The sequence below is a fragment of the Sprattus sprattus genome, assembly GCF_963457725.1.
Source record: "Sprattus sprattus genome assembly, chromosome: 2".
NCBI lineage: Eukaryota > Metazoa > Chordata > Actinopteri > Clupeiformes > Clupeidae > Sprattus > Sprattus sprattus.
In genome coordinates, this window is record NC_137921.1 from 10794299 (window position 1) to 10814009 (window position 19711).

Below are 19711 nucleotides of genomic sequence, written 5' to 3' on the forward strand. Positions count from 1 at the left end.
ACCGGCTGGAGGGTTGGTGGTTAAGATGCACTACAACCCATAGATATAATGCTTTGCTAATAAGATAGCATACTAATTTACTTTCCTTCAAGTTATAGTTGGTAATAAGTATGAAAGAAAGGGACTAGTTTATAGTACACCGAGTGAGACAGAGCCGCTTATTTGGCTGGTTCTTTCTCAGAAATTGTTTCAGGTCATATTGAGTTAAAGACAATAGGCGTTTTTTTCTAGCAGTTACACTTTAAGTGATCAAACAGTTATTTCGATAAAAAAAAAAAATTAGCCCATGCCTCCTTATCCTAGGATCTCCATACTGCATGGGTCGCGCTGCACTTCATGTGTCAAGCTTTCTTTCTTCCCTCGGAATATTTCATGCAATGGACCCCAAAGATAGGTGCTTAGTAAATACTTAATGGAAAAACACGGGGATGGTGAAGACATTCCTCTTTGGCAATATTCCAAGTTATTCCATGAAAACACGACGTCATACGATGTCACACCCCCAAAAATCTCAACCCAATTGAATGCTTGAATAGCATGGGATTTTTATAACCCTCTTTTGAATTTATAGTTGGAATCGTTCGCAGTCGTTCATTGCTCCAGTACCTCAAAGCCTGGAGGACAACAAGCAACTCGCTGCACAGCACTTTCACAGGTGAGGATATTTTAATATGCTAGACAGCGGATACACTTTCATCCGCGGCAAATAGGATATTAAGCCGATTTCGTAGGTTACAACTTTTAACGCTGTCTATGTGACGAGAATTTGTTAATGCAAGGTTATAATAACGTTAACTGCAAAATTCTCCAACTGAGGAAAGATGTTCAGAGTTGATGACATGATAAGCTACAGTAAGCGGTTGCTGTGAAACTGATGCGGATAACTTGCCAACTTGAACTCAATCACTTTAGTCACCTTAGTCATACTTTCACGTGTCTAGGGCTTTGATATTTTTGTCAATGCAATGTTTTCTTAGAGAATGCACTAGCCAATATGTTTTGTTTCATATTTCTCCAAATTGTTGTTGCCTTCAGGTATCCAGAGGAAATTTGAAATTTCGTACTTTTGTGACATTTTACACTTTATTTGTTTGTTAATCAGTTAATTTGTCTAGGCTACTGAAGGTCCATACACGGTAGTGCAGCAATTCATGTATTGACAATTAATGAAACCTCTCCCTCTCCTCTTCTTTCTTTCTCTCTGTCCACATGCATCAGAGAAAGAGATGAACGGAATCAATGGACATGGTACAGATATTTCAGGCTTCAGCCATGCAAAGGGCCAGTACTTTCTCCGTCAGGCTTTCGAAGTCATCTTTGAGGAAACTATTTGTAAAAGTACTGATGTGAATGAGAAGGTATGATATGTGGTCTGGCACTCTCTTATTATCCCCCGCTCTTGAAATTGTGCTGAATGCTATAAATGTTAGTTGTTTATTAGCTACAAAAGTGACCCACTTTTATCAGCCATTTTTCAGAAAATGTCACGGTCATGCTAAGCTGGTTAACTATCAATCCCTAGAAAGCATTAAAGGTCCAATTAAATGTCTCTCTCTCTCTCTCTCTTTCTCTCTCTCTCTCACACTCTCTCTCTCTCTCCCTCTCTCTGTCAGCTTTTCTCTGATCAACCCTGATAAAGGTCACTGGCTCTGGTGTGAGATTGTGTATGTTTATATTCTTGCAGGTGTGTGATTGGCAGGAACCTGAGCAACTGGAGAAGCTGCTGGATTTGGAGCTGAGAGATAGTGGAGAGTCTAATGACCAGGTGCTATCAAGAGTGCATGATGTTGCCAAATACAGCGTGAAGACCAGTTAGTGACTTTTGTTTTCTGAGCTGAATTGAAAGCCTTTGTACTCTGACCACTGAATTTGATATCTTGTAGTGGTGCCCTTAATTCTGTATTTTAGACCATGTTAAACATTGAAAGTGATGTGGTGGAAATCTGATAATAACCAGTCTAATGCGAGATCAGTCTTATAATTAGATGTTAGTAATAAGTGTATTAGTCTTCTGCAGAAGGATCAGAAACACACAGTGAGTGAACATCAAGCAGTCTGTGAGAATCGGATGTATTCGCAGGCAGTGTCCATTTAACAGGGTTACAGAGATAAGCAGAACAGGGACAAGAAAAAACAATCACCCCAGTTCTCCGTAATATTTCACATGACATGCTTTGCACAATTACAATTAGCATAATTTGCAATACAGTGAGAAAAAAGTTAACAAAACATCTGTAGCATGTTGTTACCTTGATTTTCAAATTCAGGTTCAGGATTGAGGTGAGTGCTGAAGAAGCCAAAAAGTTCACACAGCAGTCATTTATAGCCTGGCAGCTTCAAGCACGTATGCTAATAATCAATCAGTTATTAATCAATAAGCTATAAATAACGGCATCTCATATAAAAGTACATTAATTTGCCGTGCCAAGCATTCATTGTATATACTCTTTCATGACTGTACATGAAAAGGCAGCGCTCATTAGCTTTGCTGTTATACTTGTCTGTTTGATTTAGCGTAAGCTTTCATTAGTATTCATAGGCACTTGACATTTTTTCTTATTTAGTTTCAATGGTAGTATAGTCTGTGAAATGACATCCGTTTTTCTGTGTTTCAGATCATCCACGGTTCTTTAACCAGCTATTTTCTGGAGTTGACTACCATGCCCTGGCTGGTCGACTTCTTACGGAGACTCTTAATACCAGCCAGTAAGAAATTACAACTTATGTCACCTGATCAGAATGCTTGTTGTGTTGAGGCACACACCCTGTTTTATACATGATCTCCATCTGCTGAATTTGTCAGTCATTAATATACAAAAGATGAGCCTGTAATTTCAGTGCGACGTTTGTTTAATTGTTTACCATGCCTTACCAGACCGTGGGACATCATGGTGACTCAGTTACAGCTTGCTTTTGATATTCTACATTAGCTTGCCAGTCTGGTTCACACATTTTGAACCGGAGTGGCATAACACCTAGCCATGGGGTTTCAGTGATAGTAGTAGGGGATTTCACAATTTTCACATGTTACTCTTTTCATCAAAAATGGTCTTCCATGTATGTACATCATGATCAATGTGATCTAATCTCTGTATAGATACACATACGAGGTGGCCCCAGTGTTTGTTCTGATGGAAGATGTGGTTCTCACCAAACTGCGCTCAATGGTGGGCTGGCTCAGTGGGGATGGTATCTTTTGTCCGGGTGGCTCTATATCCAACAGCTTTGCCATGAACGTGGCGCGTTACCATGCCTTCCCTGAAGTGAAACAGCAAGGACTGTGGGCTCTGCCACGACTTGCTGTCTTCAGCTCCCAAGACGTAAGTACAAAAGTACAATTACAAAGAACTTGGGCCCAAACAGTAGGAAATTGTATACTTCAACTTAAAAGTATTAGAATAAGCATATAATGAATGAACTATCATTCTTTTCATGTTTGTGCATTTTCTAGAGTCATTATTCAGTAAAGAAGGCAGCCTCCTTCCTTGGCGTTGGGACTGACAATGTTTTTCTTGTGAAGACAGATAAGAGGTAAAATGTTCTTGCGTATGTCCCATTGAATCCATTGACCCAATCTGTCAAAACATATTTGACGACTCTTTTATTAACAGGAAAAGACCATCATGGTTGTACCCTCAATGTGATATAGTCAATGCTCTAATATCAATGTGATATAGTAGTCAATGTGATATAGTCAATGCACTAATATCAATGTGATATAGTCAATGCACTAATATCAATGTGATATAATCAATGCACTAATATCAATGTTATAATAGTCAATGCTCTGATATCAATGTGATATAGTCAGTGCTCTAATATCAATGTGATATAGTCAGTGTGATCAAGTCAGTGCTCTAATATCAATGTGATATAGTCAGTGTGATATAGTCAATGCTCTAATATCAATGTGATGAAGTCAATGTGATATAGCCAATGTGATATAGTCAATGCTCTATTATCATTTCATAAAATCCTCCAGTGGTTCCATGGACCCAGAGGACCTTGAAGGAAAAATCAAGCTTGCCAGATCACAGGTAATATAGATTCAGATAAAGATCATAATCATATCTCTGAGGCATGTGTCATCATCTTTCATCAAAAAAGTGATGTAAGCTGTCCATAGTCCTTATCGTTCGTCTTTCTTTATCCCTGACTGTTTGCAGTTTTTTTAATATATTTATTTATTTATTTATTTATGTATTATAATTCGTACACATATACACATAGACACATATATACTGTATACACACATGCATATACGTATACACATATACATAAATGCACACATAGACACACACATATTAGGCAAACACATGCACTCATATAAGAACTTTATATAAATTTACAGTATAGCTATATTGCGCCGCATCAGTACACACTTACTATTACAAGGCACTGACATAATAGTATCAACGTTCATCGGCAGAGGTTTGCAGTTGTTATTTCCCCTGGCTTAGCATCATTCATTTGCTAATTTCAGAAATGTTTGGAAGCAATATCAAGGATATTCTGTTACTGTGGTCGTTATGATGTTGTAAGGGTACTTAACATCACTAGTCCTGATGTGATTGCATACGTGATATTTGTATTTCAGGGGGCTGTCCCTTTCTATGTTAATGCAACATCAGGCACCACTGTACGTGGAGCTTTTGATCCCCTGGACGGTATTGCTGATATCTGTGAAAAGAATGGCTTGTGGATGCATGTGGATGTAAGACCCTTCAGTTAATGACATTGTCTTAGGATCAGATTTTTCAATAAGTTCAGTGATTATAATCTTACCCGTGCTTTCCCTTTATCTGACAGGCTGCTTGGGGTGGTAGTGTGCTCTTTTCTAAAAAACATAGACATCTTCTGAAAGGAATTGAAAGGTGGATAGTGACAGAATAACCATTTCAATATATTATCGGCTGTTTTAAGTCGTGTTTGGAGCACACATTTTGGAGATGTTTCAATTTTAATTTTGTTGTTTGTTGTTTGTGTGTACCTGTCTGTGTGTTTCAAGAGCCAACTCAGTGACTTGGAACCCCCATAAAATGCTGAGCACAGGTCTGCAGTGTTCTGCGTTCCTTGTTAGGGACACTACGGTAAGGAAGCCCTGACAAGTGAATCAAGCTTCACTTCTCGCTTGAAGAGCCCTTTACAGAGCATTATTTGACCCCTCTTTGACAGAATCTACTTGAGAAGTGCCACAGTGCCAGTGCCACATACCTGTTTCAACAAGACAAGTTCTATGACATGAGTTTGGACACAGGGGACAAGACCATCCAGTGTGGCCGAAAAGTGGACTGCCTGAAATTATGGCTGATGTGGAAAGCGGTCGGCACCAAGGGCCTCACAGAAAGAGTAGACAAAGCCTTTGCCCTGACAAGGTCCTGTTCATGCAACTCTTTTATTACTTTCAAATAACAATTTGGATATAGTTTTTTTAAATTGTCATTTCAGCCAATAACATGTTAGACCGTAATGTATATTTCTTTTCTACTGCAAAACGTGCAAAGCATACAGTCAGTATGTTGCCAGAAATAAATATGTGATATTAAATCATATACTGATCAGCCAACTAATTTATTTATTTTATTATAAATAGGTACCTTGCTGAGGAGATAGAGAAAAGGGAGGGGTTCCAGCTGTTGTACAAGGTGAGGCCCAGTGTCATAATGAATGTCTTGCCAAAAACACAATTTGTTTAAGGAAAGCAGTGAATAAATGTGGTAATGTGTCTGACATTTTTGGAGTACCATTTCCCCCCATAAACCAACATCAAGGTTGATGATGATAGGATCAGTAAGCTGTGTGCCAAAAGCTGTTAAGAAATTAAAGTGTTGTTTCATTTTGCAATACACTTTGTCTTATTTTGCTTGCTTCTTTCTCTGTTGCACTGGTGAGCAGCCACAATTTGTGAATACGTGCTTCTGGTACATACCACCCAGTCTAAGGGGGAAGGAGAAGAGTGCAGATTACCAAGACAGACTGTCGAAGGTAGGTTGACACCATATCCCAGAAATAACATTGAACAAAAAAAAAGACTCATTTGACGCAATGTTAGGCTGTTTAAATGTAGCAATGTTTAAGTTGTTTTGGTGAAACAATTTGAGCATCTCACTACTGAAAAAAACACAGAATAGAGGGTAAGAGATGGGAATGGAGGCAGGTTAGCACAAACAACCCAAATAAGCCCTTTCATATAACAACTATACAGGGACAACTATACATATACCCTATTGATTGGGTTATGAAAGAAGACTTATGTTTAAGTAATGATTATCCTTTGTGTGTTTTGGAATAAATAGTTGACAAATGGATAATAACTACAAATCTTTTTTGGCAGGTGGCCCCAGCCATAAAGGAACAAATGATAAAACAAGGAACGATGATGGTGGGCTATCAACCACTGAACGGACAGGTTAACTTCTTCCGCATGATTGTCATCTCTCCGCACATCTCTCAAAGAGACATGGACTTTTGTCTTGATGAAATAGAGAGGCTTGGAAAAGATCTGTAACTGGGGTGTTTAAAAGCTCCACATTAGCAACCCACATTGTTGAATGCACCTTGGTTTTCTTTGTTCTTGTCTTAACATGCCTGCAAATCAAAAGAGGCAAACTTGGAAGAAACTTATTGTAGGCCTATGTTGCTTTTACAAGTAGCCTTAGTTATGCATTTTTTTATTCACTTATGAAAAGGCGATTAGAGAAAATGCTGAAACAATGTCTGAGTTGCCACAACTGAGGAACAATAACAATGAAAGATGACTTTCTGAAATGAGCAGTGTTAAAAGAGAGGAAGAAACTAATTTCAACTATAAAAATATGGGTAAATAAAGAAACTATTTTTAAGGCTCTTTTTAATTTCTTATTGTATGTTCAATTTAGAGTACGGTCAGTTTTGAGACATTATAGGATGTCAAGACTTGGTCTCAAATGATCATTTTAGTATTCACATTGTTGCCTTCTCAATATGGCCGATTGTATGGGTCATGTGCGTCAGAATCTAGGACTGCCTTGGTCACATGGTACCGCTTTCCCTCGGGAGCACTTCCGGTAGCGTTTCCTGTGTTTGTAAACTGAGAAAAACTGTAAGTCTGATAAGATACACTGATCGGCGAGCACCAGAAAAAAGGAAGGTAAGCGAATAAAATCAAGTATGTGCTTAAACTACTGTCCAACATTAATTTAGGGCCAAGACAGGTTTTTATGGAACATTTATAGGAAACCTCTGTCGTTTCGTCTTCGGCGGTCAACTCAACCACACGCCCTGTTGTTGTGTTTGTGAGGGGGTTGGGGGGTTGCTAGCAAGCAAGCAAGCCACCATAGACTTAAGAAACCCCATACACCGTGTTTTATGTAGCATTGTGCTAAGTAGTTATAGTCAACCTGAATACGCTGAAGATGTTTCTTTGCAATATAAGCTTACGTAGCGACCACATGTTTTACAACCTACCTTAGTAGTCTATTGAACGCGTAAGAGCTTATTTTATTTCGTGAACAATCTTCTTACAGTTTGACCCGCCAATGTTAGCGATAGCTGGTTCAAAAGATAACGTTAGCCTGCTAACGACCTAGTTAGCATGATCTAGTTCAGAGACAGGCTACTGAATTGGAGTCATCGTGACAATGAAATCTCATAGTTAACCTCGCATACAACTGACTCGTCCCCAGATCTGCTGGTGTAGTTGGAGTTGTCCAAAAGCAATTTTACCATACACACACCACAAAGATAGAATTGAGTTAGCGTGGCAGGGTGTAAAGAGTTTATAGGCTAGTAAGGTTTCTTGGTATACTTTCTTTAAGATAGTAAGATTGTTATTGCAATGCTTCTCCATTTCACATCCATAACATTTTCAGTACCATCATTTTGTTGTTTGTTTGCTCGTCCTGTTTAAGGCTGATTGGTCTAATTGCTCGATTTAATCTCAGATGTCAACAAAGTTAATGTTCCATTAGCTTATTCACACGTAACACAGCCGTGTATGATCGATATCTGGATGCTGCCTACCCAAGTGTCTAATTTTTGGTCCACTGTTGCTTGGAGAGTTGACTCACAGCAATCCATCACACATGAAATTATCCCTTCTTTTCAAGACCTCGGCATGAGCTGCTTATTTTAGTCTAAGTCTGAGTTTTGGCCTAGTAGCAACTAACGTATAAAGAGATGAACACATTGCACATAAATAAAGTTACTCCTCAAATGTAGAGTGTCTTTCTTTATTTTTCATGCATATTTTTCTGAAGTGCAGGCTGTAAATTGCCTTGGCACCTATTCATGGTGGCTGCAGTGTCCTGCGATCCGTATTTGCCACTGTGTTTCCCTCTCCAAAATCCTCCTTAAGAAAATTGGCATAACACTGTAGACACACTGCAGGTTCAGCCCGACCCCCTACTCATTCCTGTTTTCAAGCCATCAGTCTTGTGAGTGAAATTCTTGACCCCCCCCCCCCCCCAATCAGAAAGGAGTTGGCGTATGATGGCCTCATGACACACACCTCCCCCCTCTGTTTCCAGGCGTGAGCCCCCCGATGCGTGGGGTTTGTGAGGGTCTGTTATCACACACCCCGCCTTCTATCCCCACGTGACGTGTTCTCTCCCCCCAATACACGCACACACTCTCACCACGGCGATGTCACACCTTCCCAACAACTCAGTCCGAGACCATATGAAATGGGTCAGTGTACTACTTCTTCTCATTGTCACAGTTTTAAGTTTGCTTTTTATTTTCTGTCTATGTGTCTCTCCCCAGCATCCATAGTCAGTTAGATTAATTTATTGTCCTTCCTCTTTCTTTAACCATCTTTGCTGGTGTACCCCATCTTGCGCTGTAATTTGGATATTTACTCCTGTCTATGGTCGTATTGGTTGGCTGGTGTGTGCTTGTGTGTGTTTGTGTGTGTGTGTGTGTGTGACATGCTTTGACAGGCTGGGTTGCTGGGCTGTGAGGCGGTGCTGTCCAGCATGGCGCTCATGCAGGCCAACTCCATGTCTGGCCACAAGAAGATGGTGACTCCGCTGGGTCCAGGGCAGAGGGAGAACCAGGAGGGCCACCACAGCCACGGGCACAGTCATGGCCACGGCCATAGCCACGGTCATGGGCACAGCCACAGCCACATGGTGCTGCCCTCTGGAGTCAGCTGCTCGCCCGTGGTGAGACAGCCGCAGAACACGGAGCATGTATGTGCCATCACTGAATCATCCATCACTTCCTCTGTCTCTGCACTCTTTCTCACACACTGCCTGTGCCTGTCTCCCACTGTTTACATTTGCAGCAGGATAGTTCATCAGTGAGCACATTATATACTCTAACACAACTCTTCCTCTTGGATGTAGAAAGTGTAACTGTGGGCGTTTAAGATTTGCCTCTTGGTTGAAATAAGCTATACTGGTTCCTCCTAGTTATGTTATTGTTTACTGAAAGTGCAGTTTCTGTTTTTTTGGGTTGAGGAGCCACCTCCCAGCCATCAGTATTTATCTGGAAAGACAGACTTGATATGTGACAGACAAAATCACTTCAAAAGTCACACAGCAGTATCAGATCATTCAAATATTTTTAGACTTTCCAAATTATTGCCTTTTATAACTCAGCCCCTTGGAAGGTACCTTAGGGGTGTCTTAGGGATTACACTGTGCAGTTATCAGTCAGACAGTTGTCCAACTAGTCGGTGTCTAGATAGGCCGTTGTTGAAACACAACTTAAACAGTAGCATTTTTCATGTTTCTGTTTGCATCCAGTTGCCAGTGAACCTTCGTGCAGTTCTGCATGTCCTCACACCAGCATTGTTGTCATTTGTGTGGGCTGTCTGTGATTCCCTCTGTCCTCTTCCCCTCAGATGATCCGTAAGGACGGGGAGTTCCACTCGTCGCGGTTGCTGGACGAGAAGGACATGCGAGCCAGCCAGAGCCAGAACATGCAGCCCAAGAAGAAGCACCGCAAGTCGGGCACACCCAACAAACTGCGAGAGAAACCACAGGCAAGTGTTTTCCATAAAGTGAAAGAGTGACATATAATTTGAAGGCAGTAGATTCTGAAGTTGTGGCCTAGTAGATGTTCCATATGTTGGCAGCCTTCTACCAGTCTGTCATTTGTAGCACCAACCAATAACTAACTATCCACCAAGCTTAGCTTGTGAAGGTTCCTAACATGACTGACTATGGCGTGTTCTTCAGATTGAAGTGCCTGACATCCATGATGATCTAAGCAAAGTCCAGAAGAACTTCATCTGTGAGCATTGCTATGGTGCTTTCCGCAGCAGTTACCACCTGAAGCGCCACATCCTCACACACACCGGTGAGATGCCCTCTCAAAGTCTATAATATGATATATCTTATTCTGAATCAGTATCATCCCTCTCAGAAGTTGAATAAAAACATTTTTTTTTGGTGTTTGCAGTAGAGTAAGACATACAGGCCAACAGGTTGGGGAAAACCCCACGAGTTTCACCTAAAGAGCACATGGGCAGCAGTAAAAATGGATCAGTTGATGTTCGATTAAATTATCATAACGGCCTTGCAAAGAACAAGATTTTCAATGGACCTATGTTGTATCACTGTTGGCCATCCCAGTTTAGCAAGTCACCCACAGCGGGTTCTCCAAAACGGCACAGTTTTGCATCAAAGTGTGCCCAGGTCATTTGTTCTGGGGTCACCTAGGGTGATTAAACTACATTTTGATAAACGGTGCCAGTCTTCTCTTAATGGAGCCAAGCCTTACCCTGGATTCGTGTCCGTGTATTGCAGGAGAGAAGCCATTTGGGTGTGATGTGTGTGACATGAGGTTCATCCAGCGCTACCACCTGGACAGACACAAGCGAGTTCACAGTGGCGAGAAACCCTACCAGTGTGACCGCTGCAATCAGGTGGGTCACACCCTTACCCAAAACCACTTACCCACGTCACAACCTTATGCAATAACACACTCACAACCATGCAATAACACACCCACAACCATGCACAAACACACCCACAACCTTATGCAATAACACACTCACAACCTTATGCAATAACACACTCACAACCTTATGCAATAACACACCCACAACCATGCACAAACACACCCACAACCTTATGCAATAACACACTCACAACCTTATGCACAAACACACCCACAACCTTATGCAATAACACACTCACAACCATGCACAAACACACCCACAACCATGCACAAACACACCCACAACCTTATGCAATAACACACTCACAACCATGCACAAACACACCCACAACCTTATGCAATAACACACTCACAACCATGCACAAACACACCCACAACCTTATGCAATAACACACTCACAACCTTATGCACAAACACACCCACAACCTTATGCAATAACACACTCACAACCTTATGCACAAACACACCCACAACCTTATGCAATAACACACTCACAACCATGCACAAACACACACACAACCATATGCACCAACATACCCATAACCTCATGCACAAACATACCTACAGTAGGACCCCTCTGATATCCAGATACATTCCTGGAGCAGGTATACAGATGTAGTAGGCAGTGGCCCTGACTTATCTCCCCTCACTCTTTACTCATTTATCTCTCTCTGCCTCTACCCTTTCTTTGGCAGAACTTCTCAAGGACCGACCGGCTGTTGCGACACCGGCGCCTGTGTTCGGTGGGCATTGCCAAGGAGGAGAACCAGTCGTGCTGTGAGGGCCGGCCGTACTCACAGGAGCCTCAACCCCAGCACACAGCCACCTGGAGCCCCTTACAGTCCCCCAATGGACGCCTGGCCGTCTGACCACCTCCCCATCTGTGTACCGCCAGCCAGCCAGCCTGTCTATCTGTCTGCCTGTCTGTCTGCCTTCCCCACCAGCCCAGCTATCCATCCATCCATCCTACTCTAGCAGCACATGGCTGCAGGGAATTACTGTAGTTCAGCAATGACACACACGCACACACACACACACACACACACACACACACACACACACACAAACACAAACACAAACACATGAAGCTTCGTACACTGGAACAGACCAGGCCTGCTGACTGAGCTGGATGAACTGGGGCAGATACACTAGACTCGCATAGACTGTTGTTTTGTCAGTCTCTCCTGCCTCACATCTAGACTGATGGACAATGAAGACTTTTCTACTCATTGTAATGAACATAAAAAAAAAGTGTGTTTCTTTCTCTAGTTTGTTACATAGTTGGTACTGAAACTAGATTTGGATGGGCTTAGTTGTATTGTCGTCACATTATGGCAATAATGTATTCACTTATTAAACTGTAAGATGATAATGTCTCTGTCGGAAAGGCTCTGTGGAAGAATGTTCCAGAGCATTCTTCAGCAGAGATACGGGAGTCCCCTACGTGTCTATGTGACTTAAGACTCCCATGCACCGGATGGCTCTCTAGGCACATCTGTCGAGGCGCACAGCTGCATGAGGTTCCAGGACTCACCAGCGCAGTGGGAGGATTAAGAACCTGCTGAACACATACAGTATGAAAAGTGGCCTTTTCACTCCGATTTTTTAAAAGATCAGTTCTGTTCCTTTACTGCTCATGTTGGCTGTGATCCGTTTTGCTCTTATAGAAACCATGTTTGTAGATCCAGTTCTCAACTGTGATTAGACATCGATATCAATGTTACTCTGGAAGTAAGCTCGATCATCATGAGTAAATACTTTTTTTTTTTTTTTGTATGGACTGCTGCCAAGCAGTCAGTAGGCTCAGTTGACCTGTCAAAGTGCCATTTATTACTGCATTTTGTTCTTATTCCAGTTCCAGCCCTTCAAATTGCCCTGGCAGCTGTGGTACCCTCATGTGTCTGCTTGTCTCACAAGTCCCTGTGACTTAAAGTTCATCTCTTTGTAAGGTCAGAAATCGGAAATGTAACAGGCTTAACTAATTGCTCTGACGGAGCCTGGCCAGTCAGGTTTACGTATGAACTGTTATTTTATTTGTTCATGATGTGGATGTCTCATTGGTCAAGGAATGTTGTGATGCTGTTAGGCCACGCACCTAAATCTCAAGTACTGTTTTTTCTTTTTATTTCTTTTTTTTAAAGCACTGGATTCATGAAACCAAAAGTAAGGGGGAAAGGGTTGTTATTTAATACTTCTCAGTAGACTTCTCTTTCCCCCAGGGGATGGCTTCATTTAAGACCAGCAGTTTTCTGGATCAGTGTTGTATTAAGAAGTCAAATTAGGTCACTTACCAGGAGATGGTTTTTAGCTCCTTTCTCTGACCACAGGCGGTTTTTGTACCTGCTGAATTTAAGTTAATATATATATTTTTTTAATTTTCAAAAAAAAAAGAAAATGTTCTTAGGAAAGCTGTAGTATAGAATAGCAAGCAAAGGTTAGGTTAATTGTTTTTTTTATGTTTCCTTTATAAAAAAAAAATGTAGTTTTGCATGAAGTTTTGATCCTCTGGCCTATACCTTAAAGGGGTATTTTTTTGTTTTGTTGTTTGTTTTGTTTTATTTTTGGTTAAGAAAAGAGGAAAATGGGTAAACATTTTTTTAGAAAAAAATTGCCTGTTTTATTCTTTTTATTATTATTATTCCTCCTAAACAAATGAAGTTAATGATGACCCTAGAGTAGTGAGTGAAGAAGTAGGGCCCACAAGAGAAACTAAATAAAGTGTTTCCCTCTTTTTAAAGATTGTTGCCATTTATTTGAACATTCACATGTCAGTTTGCCCGTATTGTTGTTGATCTGGTTCAATGTCAGATTTGATCAGAATACCAGGGTGTTGGCAAATGCTGATGAAAAGGAGTGAAAATTTCAACTACTGTCTTTCCTGGCATTAGCTGCTCATTGCAGAAGGATCCAAAAATCAAAACCTGCTTGATTAGTCTACCTCACTGAGCCATGTAAACGCATCAGTTAAATAGATATTGAGGTTAAAACAATAGACATCCAAAACACACAGCAATCTCTGTTTTGTGTAGTTGTAAAGTTCTGCATTTGATGAGTTGAGTTCTGGATGGAGGGCTACCAGCAGGGGGCTCAGATTGTCCTATTGTGGTGCTGTTAAACAACAACGTTACTGTAGTTTTGTCAAAAAAAGGTACCGTATTTTAATGTGTCTGAGTGTAATTCATCCCTGGCATCTTCAGAGATACAGAACAATAACAGCTTGGTATTGAACATGGATATTAATAAACAGATACTTTCAAAATGCCCCCTCAAATATCCCTCATTTCCCATGTTCACCACTAGATGGAGCTCTAAACTACAATAATCATCACCTCAGAATATGTTTTCCTTCAGGATCTCTGGTGCTAATATTCGATTACAACATTGCTTGGGCCTGATGTATCAGTCATTTTGATGCAGTATAGTTGCCCCTTGCTGGTTTTCTGAGAATGTTTCTTGCACAATGAGTCTTATCACCAAAGGGAATCAAACTGAACTGTGTAGCAAGAACAATGATTATACTCTTTTTCTGAAAGCAATTGCGTTAGGATAGCTGGTGAAATACAACAGTAAAAGTAGCAAGTGTGTTCAGGTTCTTCAGATGAGGTTGATGCCAGCTTAATTAGTGACACATGCACTGATGAGGGTTTTAGGAAGCATGACACTGTCTGAGTCTGGCTTGGCACGACCGATAGAACCCAACACCCAAACACATAGCTTGGACACAGTAACTATCCTATGCCCTTTCTCCCCTTGTAACTAGCTAATTAGACGTCTACAATGACACTCCGTAAGGTTCAGCTGTTGTCTCGGGCTTGTGTGTGTGTGTGTGTGTACGTGGAGTATGTCGGTGTGCCCTGTGTCCTGTGGAGGACGTGTGGCCCCTCTCCCGCCCTCAGCCAGTGGTGTGATTTATGGGGCCCCTGGGCCTGCCGCACTTAGCACAGGCTCTCCGGGAGTGGAGGAGGAGGGCTGAAGACTGGAGCAGATGCCTCCCCGTCACCAACACTGAAAGCCAGAATCAGCAGATACATGTCTCTCCTCTGCCATGCTGATGCAGCCTCATCCAGCCAAACATTTAAATAAATAGATATATTAATAAAAATAGATATCTGGAAAGTATTTACGACTTCCTTGATATGCTCTTTATCTTTAGCATAGTTTGCTTGTGCCTCATAAGTAGAATCGCACACGGTGAGACTGTTCTGTAGGTCACTTTTTGACCTCTGCTAGTGAAAAACATCTCGACCCACCCTGCCACCAGCTCTTTCTGTTGCGGCCCCATCTCCCCATGAGCAGCCCGGGAGTGTCTCTCGACTTAATGTTTAATTAATAAATTCATCAGCCCCGCTCCTGGAACGCAGGGGTGTGGCAGTCGCCATCTGTCACCATGCTGACAGCGCACCTCTCCGTGTTAATTAGCGGTGATATTTAAGCGAGCCGAGGTGTTCCAGGCCCGTCAGCATATCAGATTTAGTCATTAAATTTTCAGGCTGTCCTTCTGCCCTCCCCACACACAGTCGTGAGAAGCTTCTCCTACCAACATACACACCCACATTTGAAATAATACACAGTGGAATAGTTCCAATGAACTGTTAATAGAGTTCTGCCATAATGAAATACCTGTTTTTTTATTTGTTGTTTATTATGTGTGTGTGAAAGCTGAAAAAAGCCTAAATAGTTACATGTAGGCTAGTTATCAATATTCATGAACTGTGGACCTGTAAACTCTGTAACTCTAAATCTTACAGCCCAAAAAGGGTTTTGTATCGATTAGGATGACGTTTCATTATGGACATTGTATGACACGCATGATCCTAAAAGGGGAAAATAATGTAGAGGCCATGATGTGCCCTTACAGCACTGAAGCTGAGACACGAAGTTCATTTGGAGGGAGATGTGACATCCAGAGCACTGAGCAGGCTATTGTCAGCCTCGCCATTACTTTAATATTCAAAGGTGCTAAACATAATCATTCAGTGCGTGGTCTTAAATATGATTGCACAGCGGTAGGTCTAGGGAGCGGTAATTTCAGGTTTTAGCCCCCTCCCATGAAGACGGAGGGAAAAATGACAGTTACTGCAAATGGAGGCCATTTTGTGAGATAGTGTCTCACTGAATGAGACTAATGGGTGAGCTGTCTTTCGATACGATGTTCGAAATTAATCAGCTGAAAAAGGCTTTATTATAGTTGTCCTAGGAATATTTACTTCAGCTTGACAACACATAACTGCCAATTAACACAGAAAGTGATTCCACTTACTGCTTCATTAAGCCGAATATAAATCACAAAAGCCCATTTATAATTATGCTGACTGTACGCAATGAAATATTTAAGTAAACAGGCTTCTATTACCTTTTAAGCAAACAATGATAATTTCATGATTAATACTCATCTTACTACATTAATCATCTTACTATATTTAATCACAATGATGTTAGACTAAGAAAAGACATTGGAGAAAAAGAGAGAATATCAAGAAAAAAAGATGAGAATGGAAATGGTTTTAGTTTCCTTGCATCATGTGTCAAAATTGATCTCAAAGTAATGCTTCTTACCTCATGATTAGCATAGATGACCATTATTAATGAATATCATGTTAAATGTCATTTTCTCCAAAGGAGCACTTCTTATGTATAAACGAATAGATGACCAATGGCCAAACAAGTTAACAAACATGCCCATGTCCAATGTTTCATTGTCATTGTAATGTAGCATAATGCTAAAAGCGACTAATGCTAATTCTGGCCTAGATAGGAAACATATTCTGTCTGTTTATGATAAATCTGCAAAAGTTTTATGACACGCTTTTCTGCTGATGGCCTCCTTTTACACCACACTTTCTTAAATTGATGTCTTCGTCAACAGACCAAGACAACAGACAACACTTTCGTCTGCTCAAACTGCTCTGATGAAGATTAATTAGCTCCTGTTCCTTATTCCCTCTTCGCTGCATCTCCCAAAGCTACTCCTTATAAACCACTACTGCAATGACAGGAACCTGGGAATCACAACCATGTGTGGTGACCTACTTAGGCAACGTATCCAAACAAATCATCCATATTTAAGAAGACCTGGGGACCCCTGCATGGTGTTTCACCATGTTTTCTCACTTAACTGTACCTCACACAGAGAAACAAGAAACTTTTCTTCCTTTAAATCTCCTTTGTTGGTTGAGAATTATGCAGCACATAAACACAGATGCTTGCAGAACTATGTGACTGAATTTTAGGACTGCTCATTTAAGTGGCAGCTAAAGCTATCAAAGATGGCAAATAAACTTGTTCACCTAGCATAGCAATATCACCCACACAAATGTGAAAACAACGTTGAGTCAGTACAAACAGTCAATGTGGGCTACACAAAGAACACACTGAATGAAATCATGGTGCTATGTTTCACACTCAGTGGTAGGGTGGGAGTGTGCGTGTATGTGTGCGTTTGAAAGTATCCCTGTCCTACGGAGGGAGAGGGGGACACCCACATGGAGAGGCAGGCAGCGACGGGTTAGCCAGCACCTCATTGTTAAGATTTATTCGGCCCGAGAGTCATCCACATTCCCCTTGACAGGATGGACACCCCGAGCGCCCTGCTGTGGGTGCGTAAAAATCACTTTCCAACGGCGACGTGTTTAGCCTCGACAGATACATTAACATGCGGTGGCCCCATGCCATCCCATCAATCTGAGGCTCGTTGGGTCCCGCCCGTCTCTGCTCCAGCGCTCCTTCCTCTAGAAGGAACGCCAACAGGGGCTAGGGCTGACTCCCCTCTGCTCCAGGCCTGGACCCCAGAGGAACCCCCCTCAGGAGCCCAGGGGTCACAGGCTCCCAAAAGGGGGACTTCTAAAAACACTCTGAGGCCCTGACAGCAGCCTGGAGGCATAGTCGGCAGCCTTGAGGGTCACTGTGAAGTTGGAGCAGAGTAGGTCACTAGAACATTCCAAGGGCCTGCCCTCAGGGGGCAGAGGCAAGCAAGACACATTTTTTGTGCAATACAAATATGAATGCAATTAAAACAATTCAGCTTCATTACAATACATTATGTGCAACACAGAATCTGTCAGTGGCTACTTTACTCTTCTACTCTTCTACTCTTATACGTCCACTAAGTACAGCAACTAGGCCTCTATCAGGTCCTCTGCATTTCAAAGTAATGACTTGGCACTGGCTAGCTTGCTCCTTGGCAAGCTGGCAAACTTTAAAGCACTAAGGTGTAATTTCATATTCACGAATGTCCCTGCCTATCTACAAATAGACAGAGCAAATTAGTAATATTAAACACTCTGGGTGACTATTTTTAACACATAACTTAAATTAAACTGATTTAAATTGATGTTCTATAAGTACATGGTGCATAGATGTGGAGTCTCCCTCACACACACACACACACACACACACACACACACACACACAACCACACACACACACAACCACACACACACACACACACAAACACACACACACACACACACACACACACACACACACACACACACACACACACACACACACACAACAACACACACACACACACACACACACACAAACACACACACACACACACACACACACACACACACACACACACACACACGCACACACACGTGATGACTCTGGAGATGGTGCAATGTAACCCCAGCAGGGCGAGGCCGCGTCCTGCTGGCAAGTTCACTCAGCAGTTAACATACCACCACTCAAGTAAACAGCTTATTACCAAGACGTTACCCAATCACACCCCACTCTCCTATCCTCTCTTTATCTCCTCCCTTCCCTCCGGCAATTTTCCAACTCAAGCACCTTGAGCAGAGCACGGCAGAACGACCAAGAGGTGAGGTATGGATCTGATGTTGGGCGGCTGTCTGATGTATGAAGCCTTGAGCTTTGACAGACAGGGTCGCCCCTGCTATTTACCCTTAGAGATTTCCACGGGTCACGGCCATTACAGGAGAGCATGTGTGCTCCTTTTTTTTTTTTTTTTTTTTGATCCCCTATGGATAGGCTGTCACGCTGATAGTCAAATAGGCATTTAGATGAATGAGAACAGAAAGGGAGGCGGTACCTCGGGAGGCTGTGAGTGGACCGACCCAAAGTGACTTTGGCAGTTTTGCTGCTGTTGATCAGCTTTTGTGATAAAGTGATTTATCCATAACATCTCTTTCTTGATGTATTATGGGTCACACATGGTACCACTTCATCTATCAGCGGGCCTAGTGGAGGGTAGCGGAGGAGCACGGGTGTATCCACTCAGGGAGCAGCGTACTTTCAATGACCTGAGAGTGAACTTCATACATTCACTGTGTACTGTTGCCTTATGCCGTGGCCAGACTTTTTGTGGAAGACACATTTGGTTTCAAGAGCAGCTTTCAAGAACAAGAGATTGGACGCACACTCACGGTGTTGTTAATGAGGCCCTGAGAATCTTCAAAGTCACCACAAGAGGTGATGATATTTTATGAGAACTTTTTGACGATGTGCTTGGCCAATGACACACTGAGGATTACAAATCCATAGAGGCAGAGGGACGGACACACACACACACACACACACACACAGACAGACACACACAAGTAGTTTTAATGGGACTGCAAACTAATTGCACACTGCAGTACGTCTTCAAGTACTATCATTCGATCCACCTTCAGACAGCATGACAAAGACTGTCAAAAGAAGAGGAAGGGTGCAACATGCAAGCAAGATCATGACTACAATAAAACTAAAAAGAGCATGTTTGGCGTTTGAATTAAGTGATTGTCACACGCATCAGTGCTTTATTTTTGTCACTAAAAGTTACATTTTTTAAACGAACATTGTCCACTCTGTCATATGC

The 19711-nt window shown here is 41.9% G+C and overlaps 2 protein-coding genes across 3 annotated transcripts; both read left to right on the forward strand.

Moving 5' to 3' along the window:
* Positions 1-1226: 1226 nt before the first annotated feature.
* On the forward strand, positions 1227-6508 carry csad (cysteine sulfinic acid decarboxylase; the record flags this gene model as incomplete). The annotated part of the gene is made up of 13 exons (XM_080832732.1): positions 1227-1358; positions 1685-1811; positions 2616-2706; positions 3098-3320; positions 3452-3531; positions 3983-4037; positions 4598-4714; positions 4810-4874; positions 5009-5090; positions 5176-5375; positions 5594-5645; positions 5896-5985; positions 6335-6508. 13 exons carry the CDS (start codon positions 1227-1229, stop codon positions 6506-6508), a joined length of 1488 nt encoding a protein of 495 aa, XP_080688858.1.
* A 522-nt stretch (positions 6509-7030) lies between these two features.
* znf740b (zinc finger protein 740b) lies at positions 7031-13612 on the forward strand. Of its 2 annotated transcripts, none has more exons than XM_080860842.1 (7): positions 7031-7129; positions 8508-8667; positions 8919-9170; positions 9827-9967; positions 10164-10284; positions 10734-10852; positions 11583-13612. In XM_080860842.1, the coding sequence occupies exons 2-7, from the start codon at positions 8623-8625 to the stop codon at positions 11754-11756; spliced, it is 852 nt and encodes a 283-aa protein (XP_080716968.1). In that variant the 5' UTR covers positions 7031-7129; positions 8508-8622; the 3' UTR covers positions 11757-13612. The 2 variants fall into 2 exon arrangements, with proteins under 2 accessions (XP_080716968.1, XP_080716969.1); XM_080860843.1 differs by having other exon boundaries at positions 8919-9143.
* Positions 13613-19711: the final 6099 nt, after the last annotated feature.